Source organism: Leptidea sinapis, chromosome 2 (assembly GCF_905404315.1).
Source record: "Leptidea sinapis chromosome 2, ilLepSina1.1, whole genome shotgun sequence".
In the NCBI taxonomy this organism is placed as follows: domain Eukaryota; kingdom Metazoa; phylum Arthropoda; class Insecta; order Lepidoptera; family Pieridae; genus Leptidea; species Leptidea sinapis.
This window is the reverse complement of record NC_066266.1, coordinates 4,193,846-4,217,158: the sequence shown is the minus strand read 5'-3', so window position 1 is coordinate 4,217,158 and position 23,313 is coordinate 4,193,846. Positions and strand designations below refer to the sequence as shown.

Here is a 23,313-nt window from a genome sequence, read left to right as displayed (position 1 = left end):
CGGCACTCGCGTTCGAAAATCAAAAAAATGAAATATTACTTCGTAAAATATGCACCCTGCTGTCGTAATGAAATTGTTTCACAGCAGAACTGTCAAACCGTGCGTCAATAAATTCTCTCATAGAAATTATGTATGGACACATCAAAGGAAAAACAAATTTGTTGTTTTTATTTAATTTAGCAGCATTTTCTTATTTATTCACCTTTTAAACCATCTCTGGACTTCCACAAATAATTAATTCAAGACCAAAATTAGCCAAATCGGTCCAGCCGTTCTCGAGTTTTAGCGAGACTAACGAACAGCAATTCATTTTTATATATATAGATTGGCTCGTAATTTGTACGCACCCCAAACCTTGTTCGTCTTTGTATTTTAGTAATAATGTTCCGTTTTTAGCCTTTGGGTACGGTACCCTAATAACTTCATTATGTCCTAGAACCCTTCCGACTCGCTTCCGACTTCTTGTCCGTTTTATATTTATTCACATTACTAATATATTATGCAAAACCCCAGCTCATTGTAAGATATCTTTACCCTCGGGCCTGGACAAAACTTTTGAAATTCGCAATAACTTTGTAAATATTTGTACTTTCTTCGTTATATTGTATTTTCTCGAGACGAACTTCGTGTTGAGTGCATTAAGTGGAGCAAGGCTATTAGTGTTCGTAACTCTATACGTCGTATAATACTTGCCCGCAGCATTGCGTACAAATGTATTTCTGTGACACATAGTACAAATACAAAGGAAAAACCGAGATAATATATTTTATATTTAGTTACTGAATATTCTTAAATGTATCTTATGAAATTATAGTCTTATAAAAGTCAGGATAATTTATCACTGCAAATTGAAAACTGCATTCGCCAGTTGATACCACAATTTTGTTTTGCGGGGCAAAAAAATTCTTGACAAACTCGGGGCTGTGGAATGTAATACATCAACGTATTGTGCATGATATTTTGCATTTGGAATTTTTATTTTTATGAAAATAATGACGAGTCGAGCAGGACGTTCAGCTGATGGTAATTGCTACGCCTTGCCCATTACAATGCAGTGCCGCTCAGTATTCTTGAAAAACCCCAAAAATCCTGAACAGCACTACAACTGCGCTCGTCACCTTGAGACATAAGATGTTGAGTCCCATTTGCCCAGTAATTTCACTAGCTACGGTGCCCTTCGGACCGAAACACTGTAATGTTTAGTCATTACTGCTTCACGGCAGAAATAGACGCCGTTGTGGTACACATAATCTAGCCGGCATCCTGTGCAGAGGAGCTTCCCACTGGTATGGTACTGATAATGACGTTCTATACATAAGAAGTAAGAACGTCATTGGATTTTGACGTAACGTCCGGCGGTGAAAATCGGTACTCGTAGTAACCTTAACAGAATGAGTTGACGGATGAGTTAATGAAATCGGTCAACGCGTGTCTCTGTGCAACAAACAAAACGAACAAATACTTAGACTGGTTAACTATTAAGGTGACATATAGGCAGCAAATTATTGTTATCGATTGATTTTGTTAGCCTCTTAAATCTAGGAGTGTAAAATATTTACGCTTGGTCTGGAGATCTTCATTTAACTTGATTTGACGTAGTCGCTTGGAAACCATGTAATGGTTATTTATATATTATATTCTAATACTTTATTAATTCGTTGCAGACTTTATAAACCATCAACTAAACGTAGGTTAATTCAGTAACAGTACATACGTTCGCACGTGGAGGACGAGGATCAAACCAGGGTCATATTAGTGAAAGTCAGCGGTTGTAACTATTGGTCTTTCGACGCTTTGTAGGATTTCGTAGCTAAATGCCAAAAAAGGGAACCTTTACAGATTCGTCATGTCTGTCTATCCGTCCGTATGTCACAGCCGCTTTTTTTCGAAGCTATTAGAACTATACTGTTGAAAATTGGTTAGTAGATGTATTCTGAAACCGCATTAAGATTTTCACAAAAAAATAGAAAAGAAAAATATAGTGGGTTCCCCATACTTAGACCTTTAAAGAAAGGTTTTTAATATTATTTTTTTCTTAACTGAAAAGATTGCGCGAGATACACTTCCAAAGTGGTAAAATGTATTCCCCCCCTCATTGTAACTTCTAAAATAGGAGAATGATAAAACTAAAAAAATATATATGATTTACATTACGCAAACTTCCGCCGAAAATTGGTTTGAACCAATACTAGTGAGAAGTTTTTTTTTAAATACACTATTATTAAAATAGCGATCAAAGTTACAACGAACCACAAGAACTTTTATATATTATGTTACTTGCTACTACCGAACCCTTCAAGGGCGAGTCCAACTAACACTTTGCCGCTTGTTAAGTATAAGCGGTAAAATTTTGCCATATTATTTATTCTTGTTCTATAGATTGATTATCAATCTCCCGAAGGATATTGCGGCCACACAATCGAGTCATCCTATTAATCATGTCGAAGTGGGATTTGTCGTTCGGCACTCTGTCACCCTCCTTCAATGATAAAAGACATCTCATTTGGATTTGATACGTATATTTTTTTTTCCTACTTTATATCATATATCTACCACTTGGGATATTTATCAGTTGGAGGCTCGAGGTCGTAGGTTTTCAAAGTAGCGATGTTGTGTTTGCATATTGGCTTTGGTTAGACCAAACTAAGCAGTCTTGCCGTTGAAGGCTACTTACTACCTTCAATCTTTTACATATTTGAAAGAACGTTCTGCCGCACTCTTGATTTAACCGTTGCTAAGGAAACAAGAAGAAGGCCTACTATAAGTAGGTATCGAATCGGAATAGGAAGTTAGGATGGGGAGAGTCCGCCATCTTGTCGACGTCATAGTGTCATCACGAATCAGAAGCATCGTATGCGACAAAATTGTAATAGTCGAACTGGAAATAAACTGTTACAACGTTCAAACTTGACTTACTTAAAAGCAACCACTACTTACATGGTTTCCAAGCGACTACGTCAAATCAAGTTATATGAAGCTCTCCAGACCAAGCGGAAAAATTTTACACTCGTAGATTTAAGGGGCTAACAAAATCAATCGATTTACATTGATTTGCTGCCAATATGTCACCTTAATAGTTAACCAGTCTAAGTATTTGTTCGTTTTGTTTGTTGCACAGAGACACGCATTGACCGATTTCATTAACTCATCCGTCAACTCATTCTGTTAATATTAATACCAGCAATACTTCTGCAACAGAATTTCACCGCCGGAAATAACGTCATAATGCAAAATTTCGTGCACATACGTTGATGTCTCAGATTCCACAACCATGAGTTTGGCAAGATTTTTTTTCCCCGGACACTTAAATTGTTAAATTGTGGTAGCCAGATGGCTATAGTTTTCAATTTGCAGTGATAAATTATCTACACTTATATAAGACTAGAATTTCATGAGATACATTTAAGAATATTCAGTAACTAAATATAATATTATCACGGTTTTTCTTTTGTATTTGTTCTATGTGTCACAAAAATACATTTGTACGCAACGCTGCGGGCAAGTATTATACGACGTATAAAGTTACGAACACTAACAGCCTTGCTCTAGTTACTGCACTCAACACGAAGTTCATCTCGATAAAATACAATATAACGTAGAAAGGATAAATATTTACAAAGTTATTACGAATTTCAAAAGTTTTGTCGAGGCCCGAGGCCCATATCGTACAATGAGCTGGGGTTGTATTACTCGAACGTAAACAATGAAATAATTATAAACATAATATAAAAATGATTAGTCTTACTTAGATCTATTTCATTTATCGAAATATAATCTGTAATATAAAATAAGACACACCACAAAATCACAGGAACAGTTGACTTTCTTTATTTTTATGGAATAGGAGGACAAACGAGCGTACGGGTCATCTTGTGTTAAGTGATCACCGCCGCCCACAACCTCTTGCAACACCAGAGGAATCACAGGAGCGTTGGCGGCCTTTAAGTAAGGTGTACGCGCTTTCTTTGAAGGTACCCATGTCGTATCGTCCCGGAAATACCTCACAAGGAAGCTCATTCCACAGCTTTGTAGAATTGTGTAATACACTTTTGGCCATACTATTAACTATGTTTTGTTTATATTTAATTCAACTGTATCGCTGTAAGATAACCAAATAAATAAATAAATATAATACAAGATATAAAGTTAGATTTTTATCCCAAAATTGTGATATATTTCTAGGCGAGAGCTTTACAACCCTTTTAGCTGAAGTCACGCGTAGATTCTAGTAAAAAATATAGCTTTATCATTGAAGTAGCGATACGTTCGTCGTGAATCTAATGAGATAACAAGATGATTAATAGTATGTTCTGGTTGAAATAGTGCGCTACCACACTCGAGATAAGTCTGATTTATATATTTCAAATATACAGGATGTAAATAAATCAAGTAACTTCTAAAACTGGCAAGATACAATCAAATAATTCTGAATATCTATATATTGAAAAATAGGATATGGTTGGGATATTATATCTTAATATCCGGACGACCGAGCGTTGCTTGGATTTTGAAGAATGTACAAAACTTGAGCAAAAAAAAGAACTAATAGGACATCTGTCTTCTGCTTTTTGGATCACTCAATCACTCAATCCCATCTGAGCTATTATAGTCATGTAAGTATATAGTGGCGAAACTTACCTTTGTATTCTAATGTTATTGTAGCTGTTTCATGTTTCATTAAAACACGGATAATACTACATTGTTTTAAATTGAAATCTAGCTAGATCGATTTATCGCCCCCGAAATTCATAAAATTTAGTATACTAAATTTTATGAAAATCGTTGGAGCTGTTTCGGAGATTCAGATTATATATATATACAAGAATTGCTCTTTTAAAGATATAGGATATCTTTAAAAGAGCAATTCTGAAATTTGAGTTGGAATCTCCAAAACGGCTCCAACGATTTTAATGTAATTTAGTATACAGGTAGCTTCAATTTAAAAAAATGCAGTTTTATCCGTGTTTTAAAAAAACTGCTACAATAACATTAAAATACAAAGGTAAATTTCGCCACTATACACAAGACTATAATAGCTCAGATGGGACATTTGGGTGATCCTGATAGCAGAAGACCCCGGTCCGAATCCAGATGTCGTATTAGTTTTTTTTTTGTTCAAATTTTGTACATTCTTAAAAATTCGAGCATGGCTCGGTCATCCAGGTATTATATAATGAATTGCTTTACCTTTTTGAACTACAAGAATAATATCCTTAAATTGTTTATTTTATTTGATTTTTTTTAAGAGGGGACAAACGGGGAAGATGGGAGTGATAAGGCAACCGTCCATGGACATCTGCAATACCAGGGGTTATGTGCGATGCCGGCTTTTAAGACGGGAGTATGCTCTTTTCTTAAAGATCCCTGAGTCGTATCGGTTCGGAAAATAGCAGCCGGTAATTGATTCCACAAAGTGGCTGTGAGGGGCAAGAAATTACTTGAAGACCGCACAATTGTAGAATGCCAGACGCCAATGATATGAGGGTGGTATTTAGTATTTTAGCTTAATGTCCGGTGGTGAAATACGGTCGCTGGTATAAAACCGAACAAATTTGCGCACTCCCTGTGATAAATGAAGTAGAAGATACAGAGAGAACCCACATCTCCATGCAATCCAAATAATTAAGCCAATCAGAGATTTGATCGTCAATGATTCGAGCCACTCTTCGTTGTATGCGATCGAAACGAATTTGCGGCCAACAAACTCAGCGGGCTTTTTTTTTAATCAAAAAAATGTTTACAAAGTAATATTGAACAATTAAATTTTGGTCGCTCCATTACCAATCTGTGGAATCATTAAGAAAGTCATTTATCTTATAGTAACCTTTACCACACAAACATTTTTTAAGTATTTCTTTGAATATCGTAATACATTTGTTTTGAAAATTTTCTGGAATCTTGTTGTAAAAGCATACTCTAATATTCTAAAGTATTATCGTCACTGTATGACGTAATTAATGGAAAGTATCTAGTAAATCGCAAGTCACTTCATTAAGATGTCTCAAACTATAGAACGATGACCGGACTGTTAAACTTAGCTTGCCTCGAACTGATTATTTACTTTATAAATGTTTCAAACAATCCATGTTTCTTTTATGTAGCTTCAGTAGAGATTGTAGATACAGTTGAGTAATGACATTATCTCAGAAAATATTCAAAACAAATGGTTTTACGAAATTTAAAAGAATTGTTAAAAAACATTTGTGTGGGAAAGGTTACTATAGCATAAACGATTTACTTAATGACACCACGGACTGGGAATAAAGCGAACACCCTCAGGCTCTTTAATTATAAATGTTTATTCATATCACATTGTAATTCATATTTTTATATAAAAAAAGCCCGCTGAGTTTCTTGCGCCCATTCTTCTCAGGTCTCAGGCAGTTTCTTTTGGATGGGTGGTAGTTTTTGACGTTCAATAAGTGATTTTGAATCCAATTGTGAATAAAAATATTTGAATTTGAATTGAATTTGAATGACCAAAAGTGTTACCAAGAACTCCCTTGCTTCAAGATTACAATCTTATAGAAATTATATAAATTTTTGAAGTTATCTATACTTCTTGAAAAAATTGAAAAAATGATGAGAAATAGAAATTTTAAGATGCGCGCGCATCACTGTAACACAAATGTAACAGGGTGAAGTTGGTTCCTAAAATTTTCTGACGTTTGCGTCTTTCTTTATTTTTTATTGTTTCTTCGTCTATTATTAGGACACGCAAAGGGTTCAAGCCCATACAGCCGTATTCATTATTTTTGCCAGATTTTTATAAATTTTTTATTTAAAAACCTAGAATAGCACGAGGAATAAATCATTTTAATGATATTTGCGTCGTTAAGCCAAATTAGTATAACTTCTTACGTGCATAAATAATTAAGTACACACACACACACTTTTTTGCGAATATTACGCGCCATAGATTTTATTTTTGAACAGCCATAATTCGTTCAGTTCGCCTTATAATCTCATTTTTAACCGACTTCAAAAAAGGAGCAGGTTCTCAATTGGTACTGGTACTTTTTTTATGTGTGTACACCGATTGAGCTTAGACTTATGAACCGATTTACGAGATTCTTCTATAGTTAGATGCGGAATAGACCATTTGGTCCCATAAAAATTTCACATAGTTTGGCCCAGTAGTTTTCATTTTATGAATTGCGATGTAATTTTTTCACAATCAAATTGATTATTTGTTATCTAAAAAGTTATTGATTTTAGTTAGTACGGTATCTAGTTGGAGCGCAGCACAGACCAATGCTTAATCTAAGTTTTTACACTAATTCGTGTATATTTGATTGTGCAAATATTGTATAACTCACTAATTGCCTCGTTTTTACTTTGTGAGTTATAAACAATGTCAAACCGAGCCAGCAGTTCGAGTGACGCATGGATCGAAAATTTTGTCTATTCTATTCTAAATTATTTAGATTTGATACAAAATTTAGAAATAACTGTAGCAATTATGGCTTCATCTAACGAACTGCGAATCTATACAAATATACAGTTCATTGTAAAATCAAACAAATAAAACACATTGAGGCTTTATAAAAGTTTTTCAAATGCACAATATCTTATGTCTATTAGTCATTTTGCACGACATATTGTAGTTTCTTCAGATATTCTTCAACTGTACCGAAAGCAGGCCAAGGTTCTTAGTATTTTCAACTTTGGATACATATATGGGACTGACCCATTCCGAATGAATAGTTCTGTGAGACATAGTTACTACAATGCAATGGAATATTCGAGGCCTATTGTCAGACTGAATATTCATAAGGCTATTCAAATCTTGCTAAGAAATAGAATACATTATTGCATATATAACTGTTAGGTTTTTCTGTTGATTTATAATCTATTTATTTTATTTTATTGAAGAGGAGGACAAACGAGTGTCCGGGTCACCTGGTGTTAAGTGATCACCGCCGCCCACATTCTCTTGCAACACCAGAGAAATCACAGGAGCGTTGCTGGCCTTTAAGGAAGGTGTCCGCGCTTTTTTTGAAGGTACCCATGTCGTATCGTCCCGGAAACACCGCACAAGGAACTTCATTCCACAGCTTTGTTGTACGTGGATGAAAGCTCAAAGGACTATATCCTAATTTGTAGCGTGTCGGGCGAAGTTGGAATACAGCGGCAGGAATCAGGTGAAACAGACAAATGCGGTAGATGACACACAATGAAGTGACGTCTCTACGCAACGCCAAGTGAACGAGAGTCGTTCTCAGAGCACTGGGTACCCGACAATTCGAGTTGCTCTGCGTTGCACGTGGTCCAATGGATCGAGCTGATACTGTGGCATGCCAGACCAGAGATGACAGCAATACTCCATATGTGGCCGGACCTGCGCTTTGTAGAGCGCTAGAATATGGGCCGGCTTGAAGTATTGCCGTGCTCTATTTCATGACGCCCAACTTGGCTTTGCACTCCAGATGATCGCGGAATCTCCACAGTGCGATTTTCAAGGAAGTTTTTTCCACCTACTACAAAGCTGTGAAATGAGCTTTCTTCCGAGTTGCTATACGATATGGGTACCTTCAAAAAAGGCCGGCAACGCTCCTGTGATTAATCTGGTGTTGCAAGAGAATGTTGGCGGCGGTTATCACTTAACAACAAGTGACTCGTACGCTTATTTGTCCTTTTCTATAAAAAAATAAATATCACAAACACGTTCTAACATTTAAATCGCCGGGATTAGCCTCGTTTTATGTTCTGAAGTTTTCACAAAAGCGCTTGAAACATTAGCGGAGTACAAAGACATAAAAGAGGCGAACATCTTGATGCTAACTCAGTAATTGCTGCCAATTAAGTGTACTGGCACACGAGCTCTGATACCCAATTAATTCTCACAATGGCCACTTTAAAAAAGCTTTAATTTGTTAACGGCTTATAGCAAAAATACATGCAGTTCCAGTGATAACATTACACCCGCGTTCGAGCAAAATCAATTTTATTTGTGTCACGGAAAAAAACATATACGTCATATTTACAAAATAACAAATGCAATCTTGAAATGAAAACTTCTTTAGCCGCGTTGGGTACTTTTTGGTAAAGGAAAATTTCATGGGTTCGCGTCAGCGACATGCTTATGACTGGTGCACGCGATAAATGAATAACTAAAAAATTAATATAATGTATATACTTAGACCAGCGGCGTGATTTGGTTTTCTAGCGAGGTAGGCACTGTGGATCTAACTACTCGTAGTTGAGCTTTGCAAAAAGTCTGCTTACAGTAGGTTTTTAGTATGAAATTTATAAGTGGGTGTTCAATAGAAGATAAAATATTAACGGAACAAAATTGAACTAATTTAACTTTAACACTAGTGCTATATTTACTTAGGTTCATAAGGAGGTAGGCACTGCCTTATTGCCTATATGATATGCACGCCCCTGACTTAGACACTTTTTAGATGGGTGTAATCTCGTGAGTTCACGTAACCGAATTGCTTATAGCAGTATATCTGTAGCTATACAGCTGACGTATTGTGCTGTGTATATCTTATAAGTGAAATTAAATGGATTTAGTGAGAAGTTCAATGTGTATATATTATACTGCGCATTGTTGAAATAATGTTTTTGTTTAATTGATATATTATTGAAAATAAGTTTAAAAAAATAAATTGAAATTAATAATTTAATTGTTTTAAACACTATCATATTTCAAATTTTAATACAGTTCTAATATTTCACATCTATCGGCAGTCTTTACAACTGCCAATTTAATTAAATTATTAATTTCAATTTAATTTAATTAAATTACTTAAAAGCGCCAGTAGCACAATAGTTGAACCGTTGACTCTCACCACGGAGTCCACTGTTCGATCCTCGCCCGCCACGTACCAATTTGTTCTCGGTTTTCGAATTATGACATATATTTATTCGATGCTTGTCGAGTATGGTCTGCGGTGATCACTTAGCATTCTGCTTGTTGGTCCACCTCTTCCATAAAAAAACTTACGCAATGACGCAATTTTGCCCCATTATCCTAAAAATACAAAGGATTAGATTAACTGCAATCCAACTTGATACCGCAGGCGTAGTCGCAAAGTGCGGCAGCTAATACTACGCCCGAGTGGGCGTACTCGAGCCAGTCTCGAACGACTTGTGTGACGTGCCACATGTTCTCTTAAACTTTGCTAATAATCGAAATTAAAATGCCGGGTTGCGTAGTAAAACTTTTTAAATATAATATTACAAGATATAAGAAAGACACTGGGATCACATATCATCAGTAAGTGTTTTGTATTTCATTAATTTCAATATAAAATAACACGAAGCGTATGTTACAAAATTTGAAAGATGCCATTGAGTGTCAAGATGCCACGCACACAAGCATTTATTAGGTGCCGCAAAAAGCTATTATTCTTAGGTCGTGCGGTATTATTTGGAGCGCAGCGGAGACCAATCCTTAATGTAAGTAGAAAGGCCTTTTGAATATAATTACCTTTGTGACGTCGTAGCTACCAAAACAAAGGTATTCCGACTACCTCACAATTTAAAAGTTCATTGTAGAACAGAAACGGAAAATTGGCTTCCAAATTGCAACTTTCAACAAACAACATGTCAATTTAAACTTTCGCTGCTGAAATTTATCGTAATACTGGTCGGGTTGGAAGCCATCGTCAAAATTGTATTTTTAACCGACCTCAATAAAGGAGGAGATTCTCAATTCGACGTTTTGGGTTTGGTAGCCAAATGGCAAAAAACGGAACCTTTATAGATTCGTCATGTCTGTCTGTCTGTCCTGCCGTAAGTCACAGCTACTTTTTTCCGAAACTATAAGAACTATGCTGTTGAAACTTGGTAAGTAGATCCTTCTTTTTTACTCGAGCCTGGTATGTGTAGAGTCAGAGTTAAAGTGGTTAATACCTTCTTGCGTGGTAAGCACATAGATCGGACCTACATATTAATAAGTAAAAAAAAAGTAAGATGGTTATTAAGTTGTTGAAAACTACGCAATTATCTTTTTAATTTTGTTTTGCATATTTATTTATTTTGGAATAAATAGTTTTTTAGAGTCGGCTGTTCGTCGTTCGTGTTGTGGTCATATCTTTATCTAAGGCCGAAACCATGAAGCCTTTCTGGAATCATATATTAAGTTGAATCAAAGGGTATTCAATTATTTCAAGGTATTCTCATCACTTGAGAATAAACACCAAATGCTGTCATATTGACAGTAATCAGCAATTTTATAATAATATGCTTGATTCCAACAATAAACACATACATTTCGAAAATATTTTTTTTATGTTTATCAATTGTTAATTTTTTTTTGGTGTTTTAATATTTGTGTAAAATATATGATTTTTCATGTTTAATTTTTGTTCTGTAAGATCTGGACCCAGAGATGGTCAGTCCAGTCAATATTTTAAAGAAAATTGATTGAAATTATGATTATAAAATGAATTCTAATTACATTTTTCTTTTCAGGTACCACAACTTGAAATGAACAATCGAACGATCTTGCCACGTAGTTTTGAATTAAAGTGAATTTAAGTTAGTTAAGTGAATTTTAAGTTAGGTTAAAATGTAAACTAGCGTGTATCGCCATGTTTCGTGTTCTTCTGTGTGTGGTCCTGATGCTGCGGAGAAGTGCGGGACAGGATGTGATCATTGAGGAGTCATGTAAGTAAATTAGTTTTATTTAATAAGGCCTACCGCAGACGACACACTTTTTGTGCTATTGAGTCCGCGGCACACAAATAGTCTGCATTGCGAGAATAATTTGGCAGATACGAGTATTACACAGACTAAACGCATACAACCGTCATTTTGTCGGCAGAACTGTAATGATTGCGGTGTATTATTTCGTACTTGAGATATAAAAAAGAAGAATAAATAGAGAATTTTGGCTTCATCCTATTCTTTCAGAAAGATTATTAAAGGGACTATTTCATAATAAACATTCAGTTCTAAAACTATATCCAAATAAATTTGCACAATTCGTCCCACGATTTTCTATTAAAATTTCTGTCATGAAACTCTGCCACAGATGTATCATACAGTGCTGGTCTGTTTTCTATTTTTGTTGTATCAACATCGATACATCGATGTTTAGTGCCACGATACAGGTCAATCACTAGCAAGTGCAGACTACAGACTAAAGTGAGCGTCGTCTGCGTTAGCGCGTGTAGACGCGAACGTTATATTTTTTTGGCGCACTTTTTGTACGGCGCGGTCTGTCAGATCTACGAGGATACTTTGTGTGTCAGACTTTTTGCGCGTCGTATGCGTTACTGCATATAGTCTGTCGTCTGTGATAGGCCTAAGTACATTTTTTATATTTTATCAATTCTGTTTATTTTTTTAGTTTGGAAGCGCGTGCGTGTAGGTTTAATTACACCAATTAGATATGGAAGAGGTTGAGAAACGAGCGTACGGGTCACCTGATGTTAAGTCATCACCGAAGCTCACATTCTCTAGCAACACCAGAGGAATCACAGGAGCGTTGCTGGTATTTTAGAAAGGTGTATGCGCTTTTTTTGTAGTTACCCATGTCGTATCGTCCTGGAAACACCGCACAAGGAACCTCATTCTGTAGCTTGGTTGTACGTGGAAGAAGGTTCCTTGAAAATCGCACTGTGATGGAACGCCACACATCCAGATAGATATATATAGATAGCCCAAGGATTAGTTTCATAATATTTTATCCATCCACGCTTTTGGAAACCATTTTGCAGAAATCCAAAGTAAAAAAAACGATCCTATCTCAAATATCAAAAGTTTTCTTGAGGAATATTAGCCTAGTATTAAGGTTCTCGGAAAGCGAATAATTTAACACAAAGGAGTTTTGAAGCGCCGACACGCCTTGATATACATCTTGAGACCGTCTCGTTATTGGATCATTCTAGATTAAATCGACGGCTTATTTTAACGCTTTGACTGTTTTTAATTTCGTTTCTGGGCCCGATTCGTTCTCAACGTTTTTCTAATTTCTTTGATGAGCCTAAATGTTGTCATTTAAATTCCGCCGTAGCATTCGTCTGATACGTGCTTATTTCTTAATCAATCAAGCTATTTATTTTTAGTATTGTTGATATACAATAATAATTATAAATATCCTTAAAAAATATTGTGTGTGAGTCGTTCTTGCAATAAACAATTCAAATCTAAATTCATATACATTTGGGTCAAAAAATAACACGTTAATATACTCGTAATGTTACGTACTAGCTGAACCGACAGGCATTCTCTCGTGTCAACGGTTACCACAAAACGGTTACCATATCAGTGGTTACTATTAAAAATGTTACTATAAAATATATGTGGTTACCATAAAAACTTTTACCATATATCAGTGGTTACCATAAAAACGGTTACCATATATCAGTGGATACCATAATAACGGTTACCATATATCAGTGGTTACCGTAAAAACTGTTACCATAGCAGTTGCAGCTTAGCATGGGCGGGTGTAGGTTTAGTCGTAGGCTTTTCTAAAAGGTTCGAAAATTGTCATTGAAAATAAAATTTTTATTAAAAACTTCCACAAAATCTGTTCTTAATGAGAGTCTACATACATCGTGATATGTTAAATAATTAAATATTAAGTAAATCAGTCATAATATAGTTTTAGATATCTCATGAAAAATCACTCAGTCAATGGTATTTCCCTTATAACTATTTAAGCGCCATCTTTTGTTTATTAAAAAAATTAATAGTCTTTTCCCTATCTTGCCCGTTTCCCGCTTGACCGCTTTTTAAATAAACTGTGACTCAATTCAAACGACTTCTGGCAAAAGTTTCGCATACTTGCAAATAATCTACAATATACCCTTAATGTTTCTGGTTACAATTTCACACTGCTTCTAACAAGTGCGATCCTATCTCAAATATCAAAGTTTCCTTGAGAAACATTAGCCTAGTTTCGGGTTATTTTCTCGGAAAGCGAATAATTTAGCACAAAGGATTTATGAAGCGACATGCCTTGATATATCCTGAACCCGTCTCATTATTGGATCATTTCAGATATAATCAGCTACTTACCTTGAAGCTTTGACTGTTTCTCGTTTCATTTTAAGGCCTTCTTTCGCTGAATTCAGTTTATCTCCGGTATTTTACTAGAGATATGTTCTTGAACCATCATCTCTTGAATTTCGACGGAACTGTTAGAAGCATGTGCTTATTTCAAGTTTGAATACTAGCGACTGCAAAACCTCAAATTTATTACATTGCAATTGTTTTCATTAAATTTATTTATTTCTGATACGTGATTATTTCAATATGTCAGTTGTAGAGCACGGCAATACTTCAAGCCGGCCCACATTCTAGCGCTCTACAAAGCGCAGGTCCGGTCACGTATGGAGTATAGCTGTCATCTCGGGTCTGGCGTACCCCAGTATCAGCTCGTACCATTGACCGCTTGCAACGTAGGGCTGCTCGAATTGTCGGGACCCAGTGCTCTGTGAACGGCTGGAACACTTGGCGTTGCGTAGAGATGTCGCTTCCTTATTTGTCTTGTACCGCATTTATCACGGGGAGTGTTCCGAAGAGCTGTTTAACCTGATTCCTGCCGCCGAATTCCACCTTCGCACGACACGCCACAAGTTAGGATATCATCCCCACCATCTGGATGTGTGGCGGTCCTCCACAGTGCGGTATTCAAGGAGCTTTCTTCCACGTAATACAAAGCTGTGGAATGAACTTCCTTGTGCGGTGTTTCCGGGACGATACGACATGGGTACCTTCAAAAAAAGCACGTACACCTTCCTGAAAGGCCGGCAACGCTCCTGTGATTCCTCTGGTGTTGCAAAAGATTGTGGGTGGCGGTGATCACTTAACAACAGGTGACCCGTACGCTCGTTTGTCCTCCTATTCCATAAAAAAAAAAAAAACAAATCAAAATTGGTTACGCATTTTTAGGCTGTCACTGTCTATTCTAACTCTATGGGCTTAGTAATGATTCATACTATCATCACAGTAGGAAATTATTCTTCATTCAATTATTTTGTATCATTTCCGAATTCTTACAAAAAAGTCTAGACAGAGCCGACATCTAATTAACATTATTTATATAAGTAAGGGCTTTTGAAACTAAATATACTTTTTCAATTACTACGGGAAAGCTAATTAAAGTTAAAACTCATCAGAAAGTTAATTAAGAAGAACCGTAAAGAGACTCCAAAGAGCTCTTTTTATATTTAAAATTGTCTGGGAGAAGTGAACACCGACTTACACTTACAGGGCTTGATAAAAGTCGATAAAATACTTATTAAGATACAGCACTAGTTTTCATCAAAATATTTCCAAAAACTCGAGCTCAAAAGTTAACTGATAATATATTTAATAAAAAGGAAAATTGGGCAGTGCGTGCCTTTAATGACAATAAGGGATGAGACGAGCAGGACGTTCAGCTGATGCCAATTTATACGTCCTGACCATTACAATGCAGTCTCAGGATTCTCAAAAATTCTGAGCATCACTATTATTGCGCTCGTCAACTTGAGACATGAGATGTTAAGTCAAATGGCCCAGTAATTTCACTAGCTACGATGCCCTTCAGACCGAAACACAATAATGCTTATACATTACTGCTTCAAGACAGAAACCCTGGGTACCCCAACGGCGCCTCGTTGGGGTACCCAGTATCTAACTGGCATCCTGTCCAAAGCATCGTCCCACTGGTAAATGCCCTCAGTCGCCTCTTACGACACCCTTGGGCCTGGGACTCCCATATATATTCCTTTAGTTACAATCTGTATTTCTCGTCTCCTCCCTTTCCTCATAAAAAGTGTGGGTATGTACCTGCTTATACAGTACCGCCCGCAAGACATTATACTTCTTTGTAGTAACAAAACAAAAATACTTAAAAATTATCCCTCATGCTAAAGTTTGTACAATGAACAATATCGTAATAAAAAAGGTATTAAATACAACCAATGAAAATATTATTAAACCTTTCAATTACTTTTGAAGTAAAACTTCTTTAGGCGAGACTTGGTTCTGAGTTACCCAGATTCTTTTAATATGTAATAATATAAAATCAGTTGAAAAACTTTTTAAACCGTTTTAATATACTGTAATGTTTTAAAATGCTTTAAAAATTGTTTCAAATTGCTCAGTATTAATAATTTTGAAACTTTCCAAGTGCATTACTTTATTTATTATTACTTTTATTACAAATAATCTTTCTTATATAAAAGTATATCATTCTTTGTAAAATATATATAAAATTTCACTTGTTGAAATAATATCGATTTAAGGGAATTTTTTTAATCTAGGTATAGAAAATGCCAACCTTGCTCAGAGATGACGTTATATCGTCAACGTTTGCGAGAAAAATAAAATAGCAAACAAATGTAATACTGCTCTCACCTTCGCCTGATACGCTACAAATTAGGATATCATCCCCACCATCTGGATGTGTAGCGGTATTCCACAGAACGGTTTTCAAGGAGCTTTCTTCCACGTACTACAGAGCTGTGGAACTAACTTTCTTGTTCGGTGTTTCCGGGACGATACGACATGTGGGTAACTCCAAAAAATGCGTGTACACCTTCCTTAAAGGCCGTTAACGCTCCTGTGATTCATCTGGTGTTCACTGTTCACTGTTCACGGGCGGCGGTGATCACTTAACACCAGGTGACCCGTACGCTCGTTTGTCCTCCTTTTCCATAATTTTTTTTTAATTTTCTGTGATGAACATAGTCGCAAGAGAGCCAGTATGAAAGCAAATAAAAACATAGTTAATGGAACCTCATTATTAATTTAAATAAGATTTTAATGATAGTTATGAAGGGTTATGAAGGGTTCCTTATAAATAAAAAAATATCAATAAAATATCAAAGCAGTAAGAAAAAAAAATACTATTTTTTTTAGTACAGAATCCAAAATTACTATATTCATTCCTAAAAAAATGGCAGCCATAGTTTGAACTGACATCAAAAAGAGTTCCAAAGGAATCAATTTGGAGAAAATAAATGCCTTTTTATGCCTTTTAACGGCAGGGTGTCGAATTGGAGTGTCGGTGTGTGCGCGCATCGTGAATATTCACTCTTATAATGAAGTGTCTATTTAACTTCAAAAATGTAAAAGACGGTCTGCAAAAAACCGAAGCTCTGTTAAATTTGCTAATTAGAATTCATAGAAATATTTTTCGCGCTAAATTTACATTTCGTCGACACATCATTATGTTACGTTCTTGAAAGACTTCATTATAAAGTCACGAGAAGGGTTTTGTAGTGAGAATAGTGCCGCTTTTGATGTTATTTCAACTATAAATTACTATTGGACAGATAAATAATGGAACTACAAATTTATGCTAGTATAAACGCGGCGTTATCGCATCAGCTAGGTTCTTTAATGGTTTTATCAACTTAAACATCTAGGGGGAACTTCTACATCTAACAATGCGTGAACAGCAAAACTATGAAAAGTATTTCAAATATTTTTCGTATTCATTTAACATCACCCTGGCTTTCTGCTTTTTTAATCGTATTTTTAATGTGATCTTTTGCGGCAGTGTTTTTTAACCGACTTCATAAAAGGAAGAGGTTCTCAATTCGTCGGATTTTTTTATTAGCAAAGTAAAGGAACTCTTCAATTCTTAGAAGCAAATTAAATATACTTGGCGGAATCTTTTTTTATGCTATTATTAGTATTTGAGTCACCTACTGTAACGTCGTTATGGTCAAGTAATTGTCGTTGTCAAATACAATGTGGCGATCTCTGTCTGAATGTCCAACTGCCTGAAATCAAATTGCAATGCGTTTACCTTCATTGCAAAATTTTGTAGATCTACACATATTTAGACAAATAAATATTAGTAATTGTAGTTAAGATTCACAAAAAATTTAGCAAAAAAACAAAATTTTTGGAGTCGGTGTCAGCCACGGTTGATTTTTGACTATATACATAGTTGTAGGAAGGTTGTAGGTGAGATGCGCTTGTGTCGCACGCTTAACGCGACGAGGCGAGAAGCGAGGGTGGGGCAATAATTGTAAATAGAATTAGATTAATTGAATTGTATAAAAATACGCAATTCTTTTTTTACTTTTCAGTGCATATTATATCTATTGTTTTGGAATAGTTTTCTTGAAGTTAGTGGTTTTTTTGTTATTTTTTTTAATAATAAGTTTTGTTCAAATTCAATTACTTATTTGTATTTGTTTCAACACCTCGTGCACGCCGGTGATCACTTAAACCTTTAGATTATACGCTCTATCGTTTTCCCCCGCTTAAATAAAAGAAGTTAAAAAAAATCCGCTTAATAGTAAAGTGACCTAAAAAGAAAATTATTTTCTAATTACTCATTAACAACTTGACTTTTTAATTAAGATTCCTTATTTTCAGTCTCAAACAGATTTTCTAGTAAATCAGACGCTTACGCTTCAGAAGGTGAAAGTGAAAATAACGTTTAAAGATTCAATTACAGTGAGAAAAACGTTATAACGTCATAACTTTAAGTATATAAAAGTGACGTAATACGAAAACGGCTCTGTCTAAGTCTTTCACACATCCATGACTAATTATAAAGCTGACTTTACGGAAAAGTCGACTTTACTGCTATTGGGATAAAGTAGAAATTTATAAGTCTAGAGATTCCGCTTAAGTATTCGCAAAGGGAATAAAACATTTCTATGAACGGTTTAAAAATGTAATTAAAATTTAAATCGCAGAGGACAGAGGAGCTTAAGCGTTAACCAAGAGATTAATGCTGTCACACTCTTTATGGAATAATTTAATCTCTGCATTCTTTTCGGTTTTAACTACTGTAATACCGATATTGGTAGACCACTGTTATTCAATATAGTTCACCAGTTGGAGGCTCCTTTGCACAGGATGCCGGCTAGATTATGGGACCACAACGGCGCCTATTTCTGCCGTGAAGCAGTAATGTGTAAACATTATTGTGTTTCGGTCCGAACTCCGAAGGGAGCCGTACCTAGTGAAATTACTGTTCAAAGGAGTGACCCTACGGCACCCTTCGGACATCTTATGTCTCGAGGTGACGAGCGTAGTAGTGACGTTCAGAATTTTAGGGTATTTCCTGAAGATTTCCTTTTCCTTAGAATCCTGAGGGGAGATTATTGGATCCCAGGTGTTAGATAAATTTTAACCAGTAGGAGGCTCCTTTGCACAGCATACTGGCTAGATTATGGGTACCACAACCCCCTATTTCTGCCGTGAAACAGTAATGTGTAAGTATTACTGTGTTACGGTCTGAAGGGCGCCGTAGCTAGTGAAATTACTGGACGAATGAGACTTAACATGTTATGTCTCAAGGTGACGAGCGCAATTATTGTAGTGCCGCTCAGAATTTTTGGGATTTTCAAAAATCCCGAGTGACACTGCATTGTAATGGGTAGGGAGTATCGATTACCATCAGCTAAACGTTATGCACGTCTCGTCCCTTATTTTCATAAAAAAAATTGTTTGAAGAGATACCTAGGACCATCCCCCGCACCGTCTTGCCTACTACAAACAAGGTCCGGTAGTTGAAGGGTATGATTATCACTTAGAAATACGCTTTTGTTTAATTATTAACTAAATAGTTTTCCACGTATATAGTCACTCATCACGATATCTCTGGAACCATAAGCCGTAGAGACTTGAAATTTGATAGGAATGTTCCTTTCGCTGAGTAGAGGTTAGCTAAGAACGGATTTTACGAAATTCCACCCGCAATTTTTTTTTATTATGAACAGAACAACGTCTGTCGGGTCGGCTAGTAAATCATAAAAATAACAAAGCAATAAATCTGTCAAAACTGTGTTCATAATATAAATATAAAAGAAGCAACGACAATCATCTCTTAAGGGAGAAAAATTGAAAAAGTGCTTATGGTGTGAATAACAGTTTAAAAAACTTCCACAATGGCGCTGGTGTAGGCATAGGGTATGGTATGAAGTATGGTGAAAGTATCAATTGTAACCATATTGAAGTATGCCGAGTTAAAAATTTTATATTATTGTCGACAAAGTAGTTAATTATTGAAAATTTCAATTAATACGTTGTACAAAATAATGAAGTAAATATACATTTAAAGATTTATTCAAATTCAAATATTTTTATTCAAAATAGGATGTGACATCACTTATTGAAAGTCAAAAACTACCACCCATTCCAAAATGAATGCCTCAGACCCGAGAAGAATGGGCGCAACAAACTCAGCGGGCTTTTTTTTTTCATCGAATAAATATGAATTATGAAATTAAACTTATTATTTAATAGCCTCAGGGCGGTCACTCCATTCCCAATCTGTGGTATCATTAAGAAAGTCATTTATATTATAGTAACCTTTACGTTTAGGTTTTTAAACAATTCTTTTGAATAACGTAATACTTTTGTTTTGAACATTTTCTGGGATTTTGTTGTAAAAGCATATACATCGCCCCACAAACGACTTACTAACTCAACTTAGCCGAGTAGTACGCATCATAAGTTTATGTCTGTTCCTGGTGTTAACATTATGGTTATGACAGTTTCTAGCAAATTCACGTGCCTGTGAACATAAATTACTTTATCAAGAATATATTGAGAAGTAACAGTCAAGATGTTAATTTCTTCGAATTATTATGGGAAAACGTGTAGCTAGCTACACGTTTTCTGCTAGAGAGATATATAGTATTATTTTATATTTGGCGCTTCTTTTAAGGTTTACCTTGATGCGACTGTAGCAACACCCTAATTTAACCCATTTCGACGGACACTTTCTCATACACACAGATGATTCTCTTTGCCTCTACCCTCCATAGTTCAAAAAAACAGGTATTTTTAAATTAGAGATCGCTGACTGGTTAATATTGTCTAAAAACAACTTTTTAGTTATAAAGTCACAAGCATTCCAAATTTAAATTATGAATCGGATAATTATTTATGATTCTATGTAAATCATCAACTCATTAAAGAAATATTATAATTAATTAAAATCCTAAACTTCTTAGTTATAGTATGAATACTTATTTAAATAATATTATTAATAAAATAAACTGTCCGGTTTTGAGTTAGTCAGTCCATTGTTGGACGATATATTTGCTTTTATCTACACCCATGCTTTAAATCCTCTATTAAAGATTCTGAAACAGTTAGCTTATTGCCAGCATTAACACACATAATGTCCTAATAACCATAACATCGTCCAAATGAGTGTTGTAATGAAATTCAGTACAACATTATATCATCTGTTTTCATAATAACACCCCTTTGAATCATCCATTATGGTTACTAGGACTGGCTTTTGTAATGTTAGTATCAAGCTGTTTCAGAATCTTTTAAAGAGGATTCATAGTATCGGTGTAGAGATTAAGTCTTGTATGCAACTGTTGATAATTAGGTATTAAACACTCATGTGATACTATTATCATTATATATATATATATATGATAATAGTAGTATATATATATATATATAAGTGATAATAGTATCTATATATATATATATATATATATATATATAATGAACGGATTTAAATGGAGATTACTTCATGGAGTGTCCTTCAGTTTAGTCCTACTTGAGAGATAGGATAGTTTTTATTTCGATTTGGGATCCATAATTATTTTAATTTCCAATATTTGTTTTGTATGGACATATTTTATGTGAGAGAATTTATTGAGGCACGGTTTGACAGTTCCGCTGTGAAACAATTTCATTATAACAACAAGGAGTATACGTAAAGAAAAATTCTTGATGTTATGAAAAATTGATAAAAAAGAATATTTTGTTTATTATTATGTACAGAACAACGTCTGTAGGGTCAGCTTGTATATATATAAATCTTTATTGACTTTCTTCTTCACGCATTTTGCTGGAGCGACCGCCCTCAGGCTATTAAAAAAAATTAAAACTAATAAAAAAATGAGTCCGCTGAGTTTCTTGCGCCCGTTCTTCTCACGTCTGAGGTACTTATATATTTTCATAAGCTATTTAAAATCCTACTTAGAATAAAAATATTTGAATTTGGTTAAGCTGCGAGACGGTGATGTTCAATAATGTCAAAATAACCAACAAGAAACTTGACGGCCACTCTTTTAAATCAAATCAATTAAGAAGATTACAAGAATGCAATTTGGTTTCATATCAATATTTCTTTGTGTTAGCTTGATGTGTAAACGAGCGCTACCAACGTCATGAACTGTATACAGGGTGGCCGAGAAGTTGACATCCAAAGATAAAATTTGAATTTGGCTCATTTTATTGCCCAATGTTCTGGGAAGTTTTTAAAAATAGTTAGAAGCCATAGTTTCCCCTATTTTTTTTTTGATACCTTGAACATTTTCATGAATTTAGCTGGAGCAAGTTATCTTGAACTTACGGCTCAATTCTAAACTAGTTCCGCATTGTCTAAACTATTCATTGTTAATAATAATCAACAATAAAATTAACTAAAAGTGTTAAAAAAAATTAGAAAAAAGTCCTAAACCACAATTAGGTGAAAAAATTACCCAAACTACGCAAAATCGTAGAACATACATAGGGTTGATTCGGATACTCATCACCATGATGCCTTCAAATTTTAGCTTTGGACGTCAACTTCTCGGACAGCCTGTATATCCCAATTAATAATTACATTTATTTAACTGACTCGTTACTGTGTTAGTAATGTTATTTTATATAATTACCACTATAATTAGAAATAACTATAATATTCAAATCTTTAGTTAACTTGTATTCGTGTAAGTAAGTTGGCACTACATTAACGCCAAATAACAGTTGGTAGCATCATCACGGTAGACGGTCGTGCCCTGTATAAGCCAGGGCGCTAAGTTCGAGTAGACATTGCTTACCGTAAATTTTAAGGCACTATGCCCTAATTGCTAGTGATTATTGTAGTTCAAAGTGGAAACCTTAATATAGAGATATATTAGATTTATTTTGTGCGTTTAAATAACCAACCCCTTCTGTCTTTGTTAACAGCATCGTTCGAGTCAGTACACGCGGCGATGGGTCGCGCGGCCGAGCTCCCCTGTGACGTCACACCAGCCCTCCCACATGACAGCGTCGCCCTGATCATCTGGTACAAGCAGGGCCACCAGACTCCAGTCTATACGTAAGTTATTTTAACCGGAAATAGTTACAACCACTACGAGACTGATTGATAGAATTACGAATGCGGTAATACGAGCGCGCTGTGGTCTGAAATAAGATGGTGTGACAAGGATTGAGAGAGGAATGCTGAAATGGTTTGGACACGTCGAGCAAATGAGTGAAGAAATAAATGACAAATTAAATATATAAGGCAAGTGTGGTTGAGCAAGTCGGTCGCGGGAGAATTCATAGGACATTCGTCGACCAAATGTTTTTTTAATATAATAAGAAAATAAGGGACGAGACGAGCAGCACGCTCAGCTGTTAGTAATTGATACGCCCTGCCATTAA

The 23,313-nt window shown here is 35.3% G+C and overlaps 1 protein-coding gene across 1 annotated transcript in view; it reads left to right on the top strand.

Annotated features, from left to right (window-relative positions):
- Positions 1-23,313, top strand: part of LOC126975615 (protein turtle homolog A-like) — a 151,581-nt gene that overhangs the window by 62,547 nt on the left and 65,721 nt on the right. Inside the window, exons 2-3 of the mRNA XM_050823597.1 lie at positions 11,428-11,622; positions 22,852-22,984. Of these exons, the coding sequence (XP_050679554.1) occupies positions 11,547-11,622; positions 22,852-22,984 (209 nt within the window). The 5' untranslated portion in view covers positions 11,428-11,546. The remainder of the gene's footprint in view (positions 1-11,427; positions 11,623-22,851; positions 22,985-23,313) is intronic.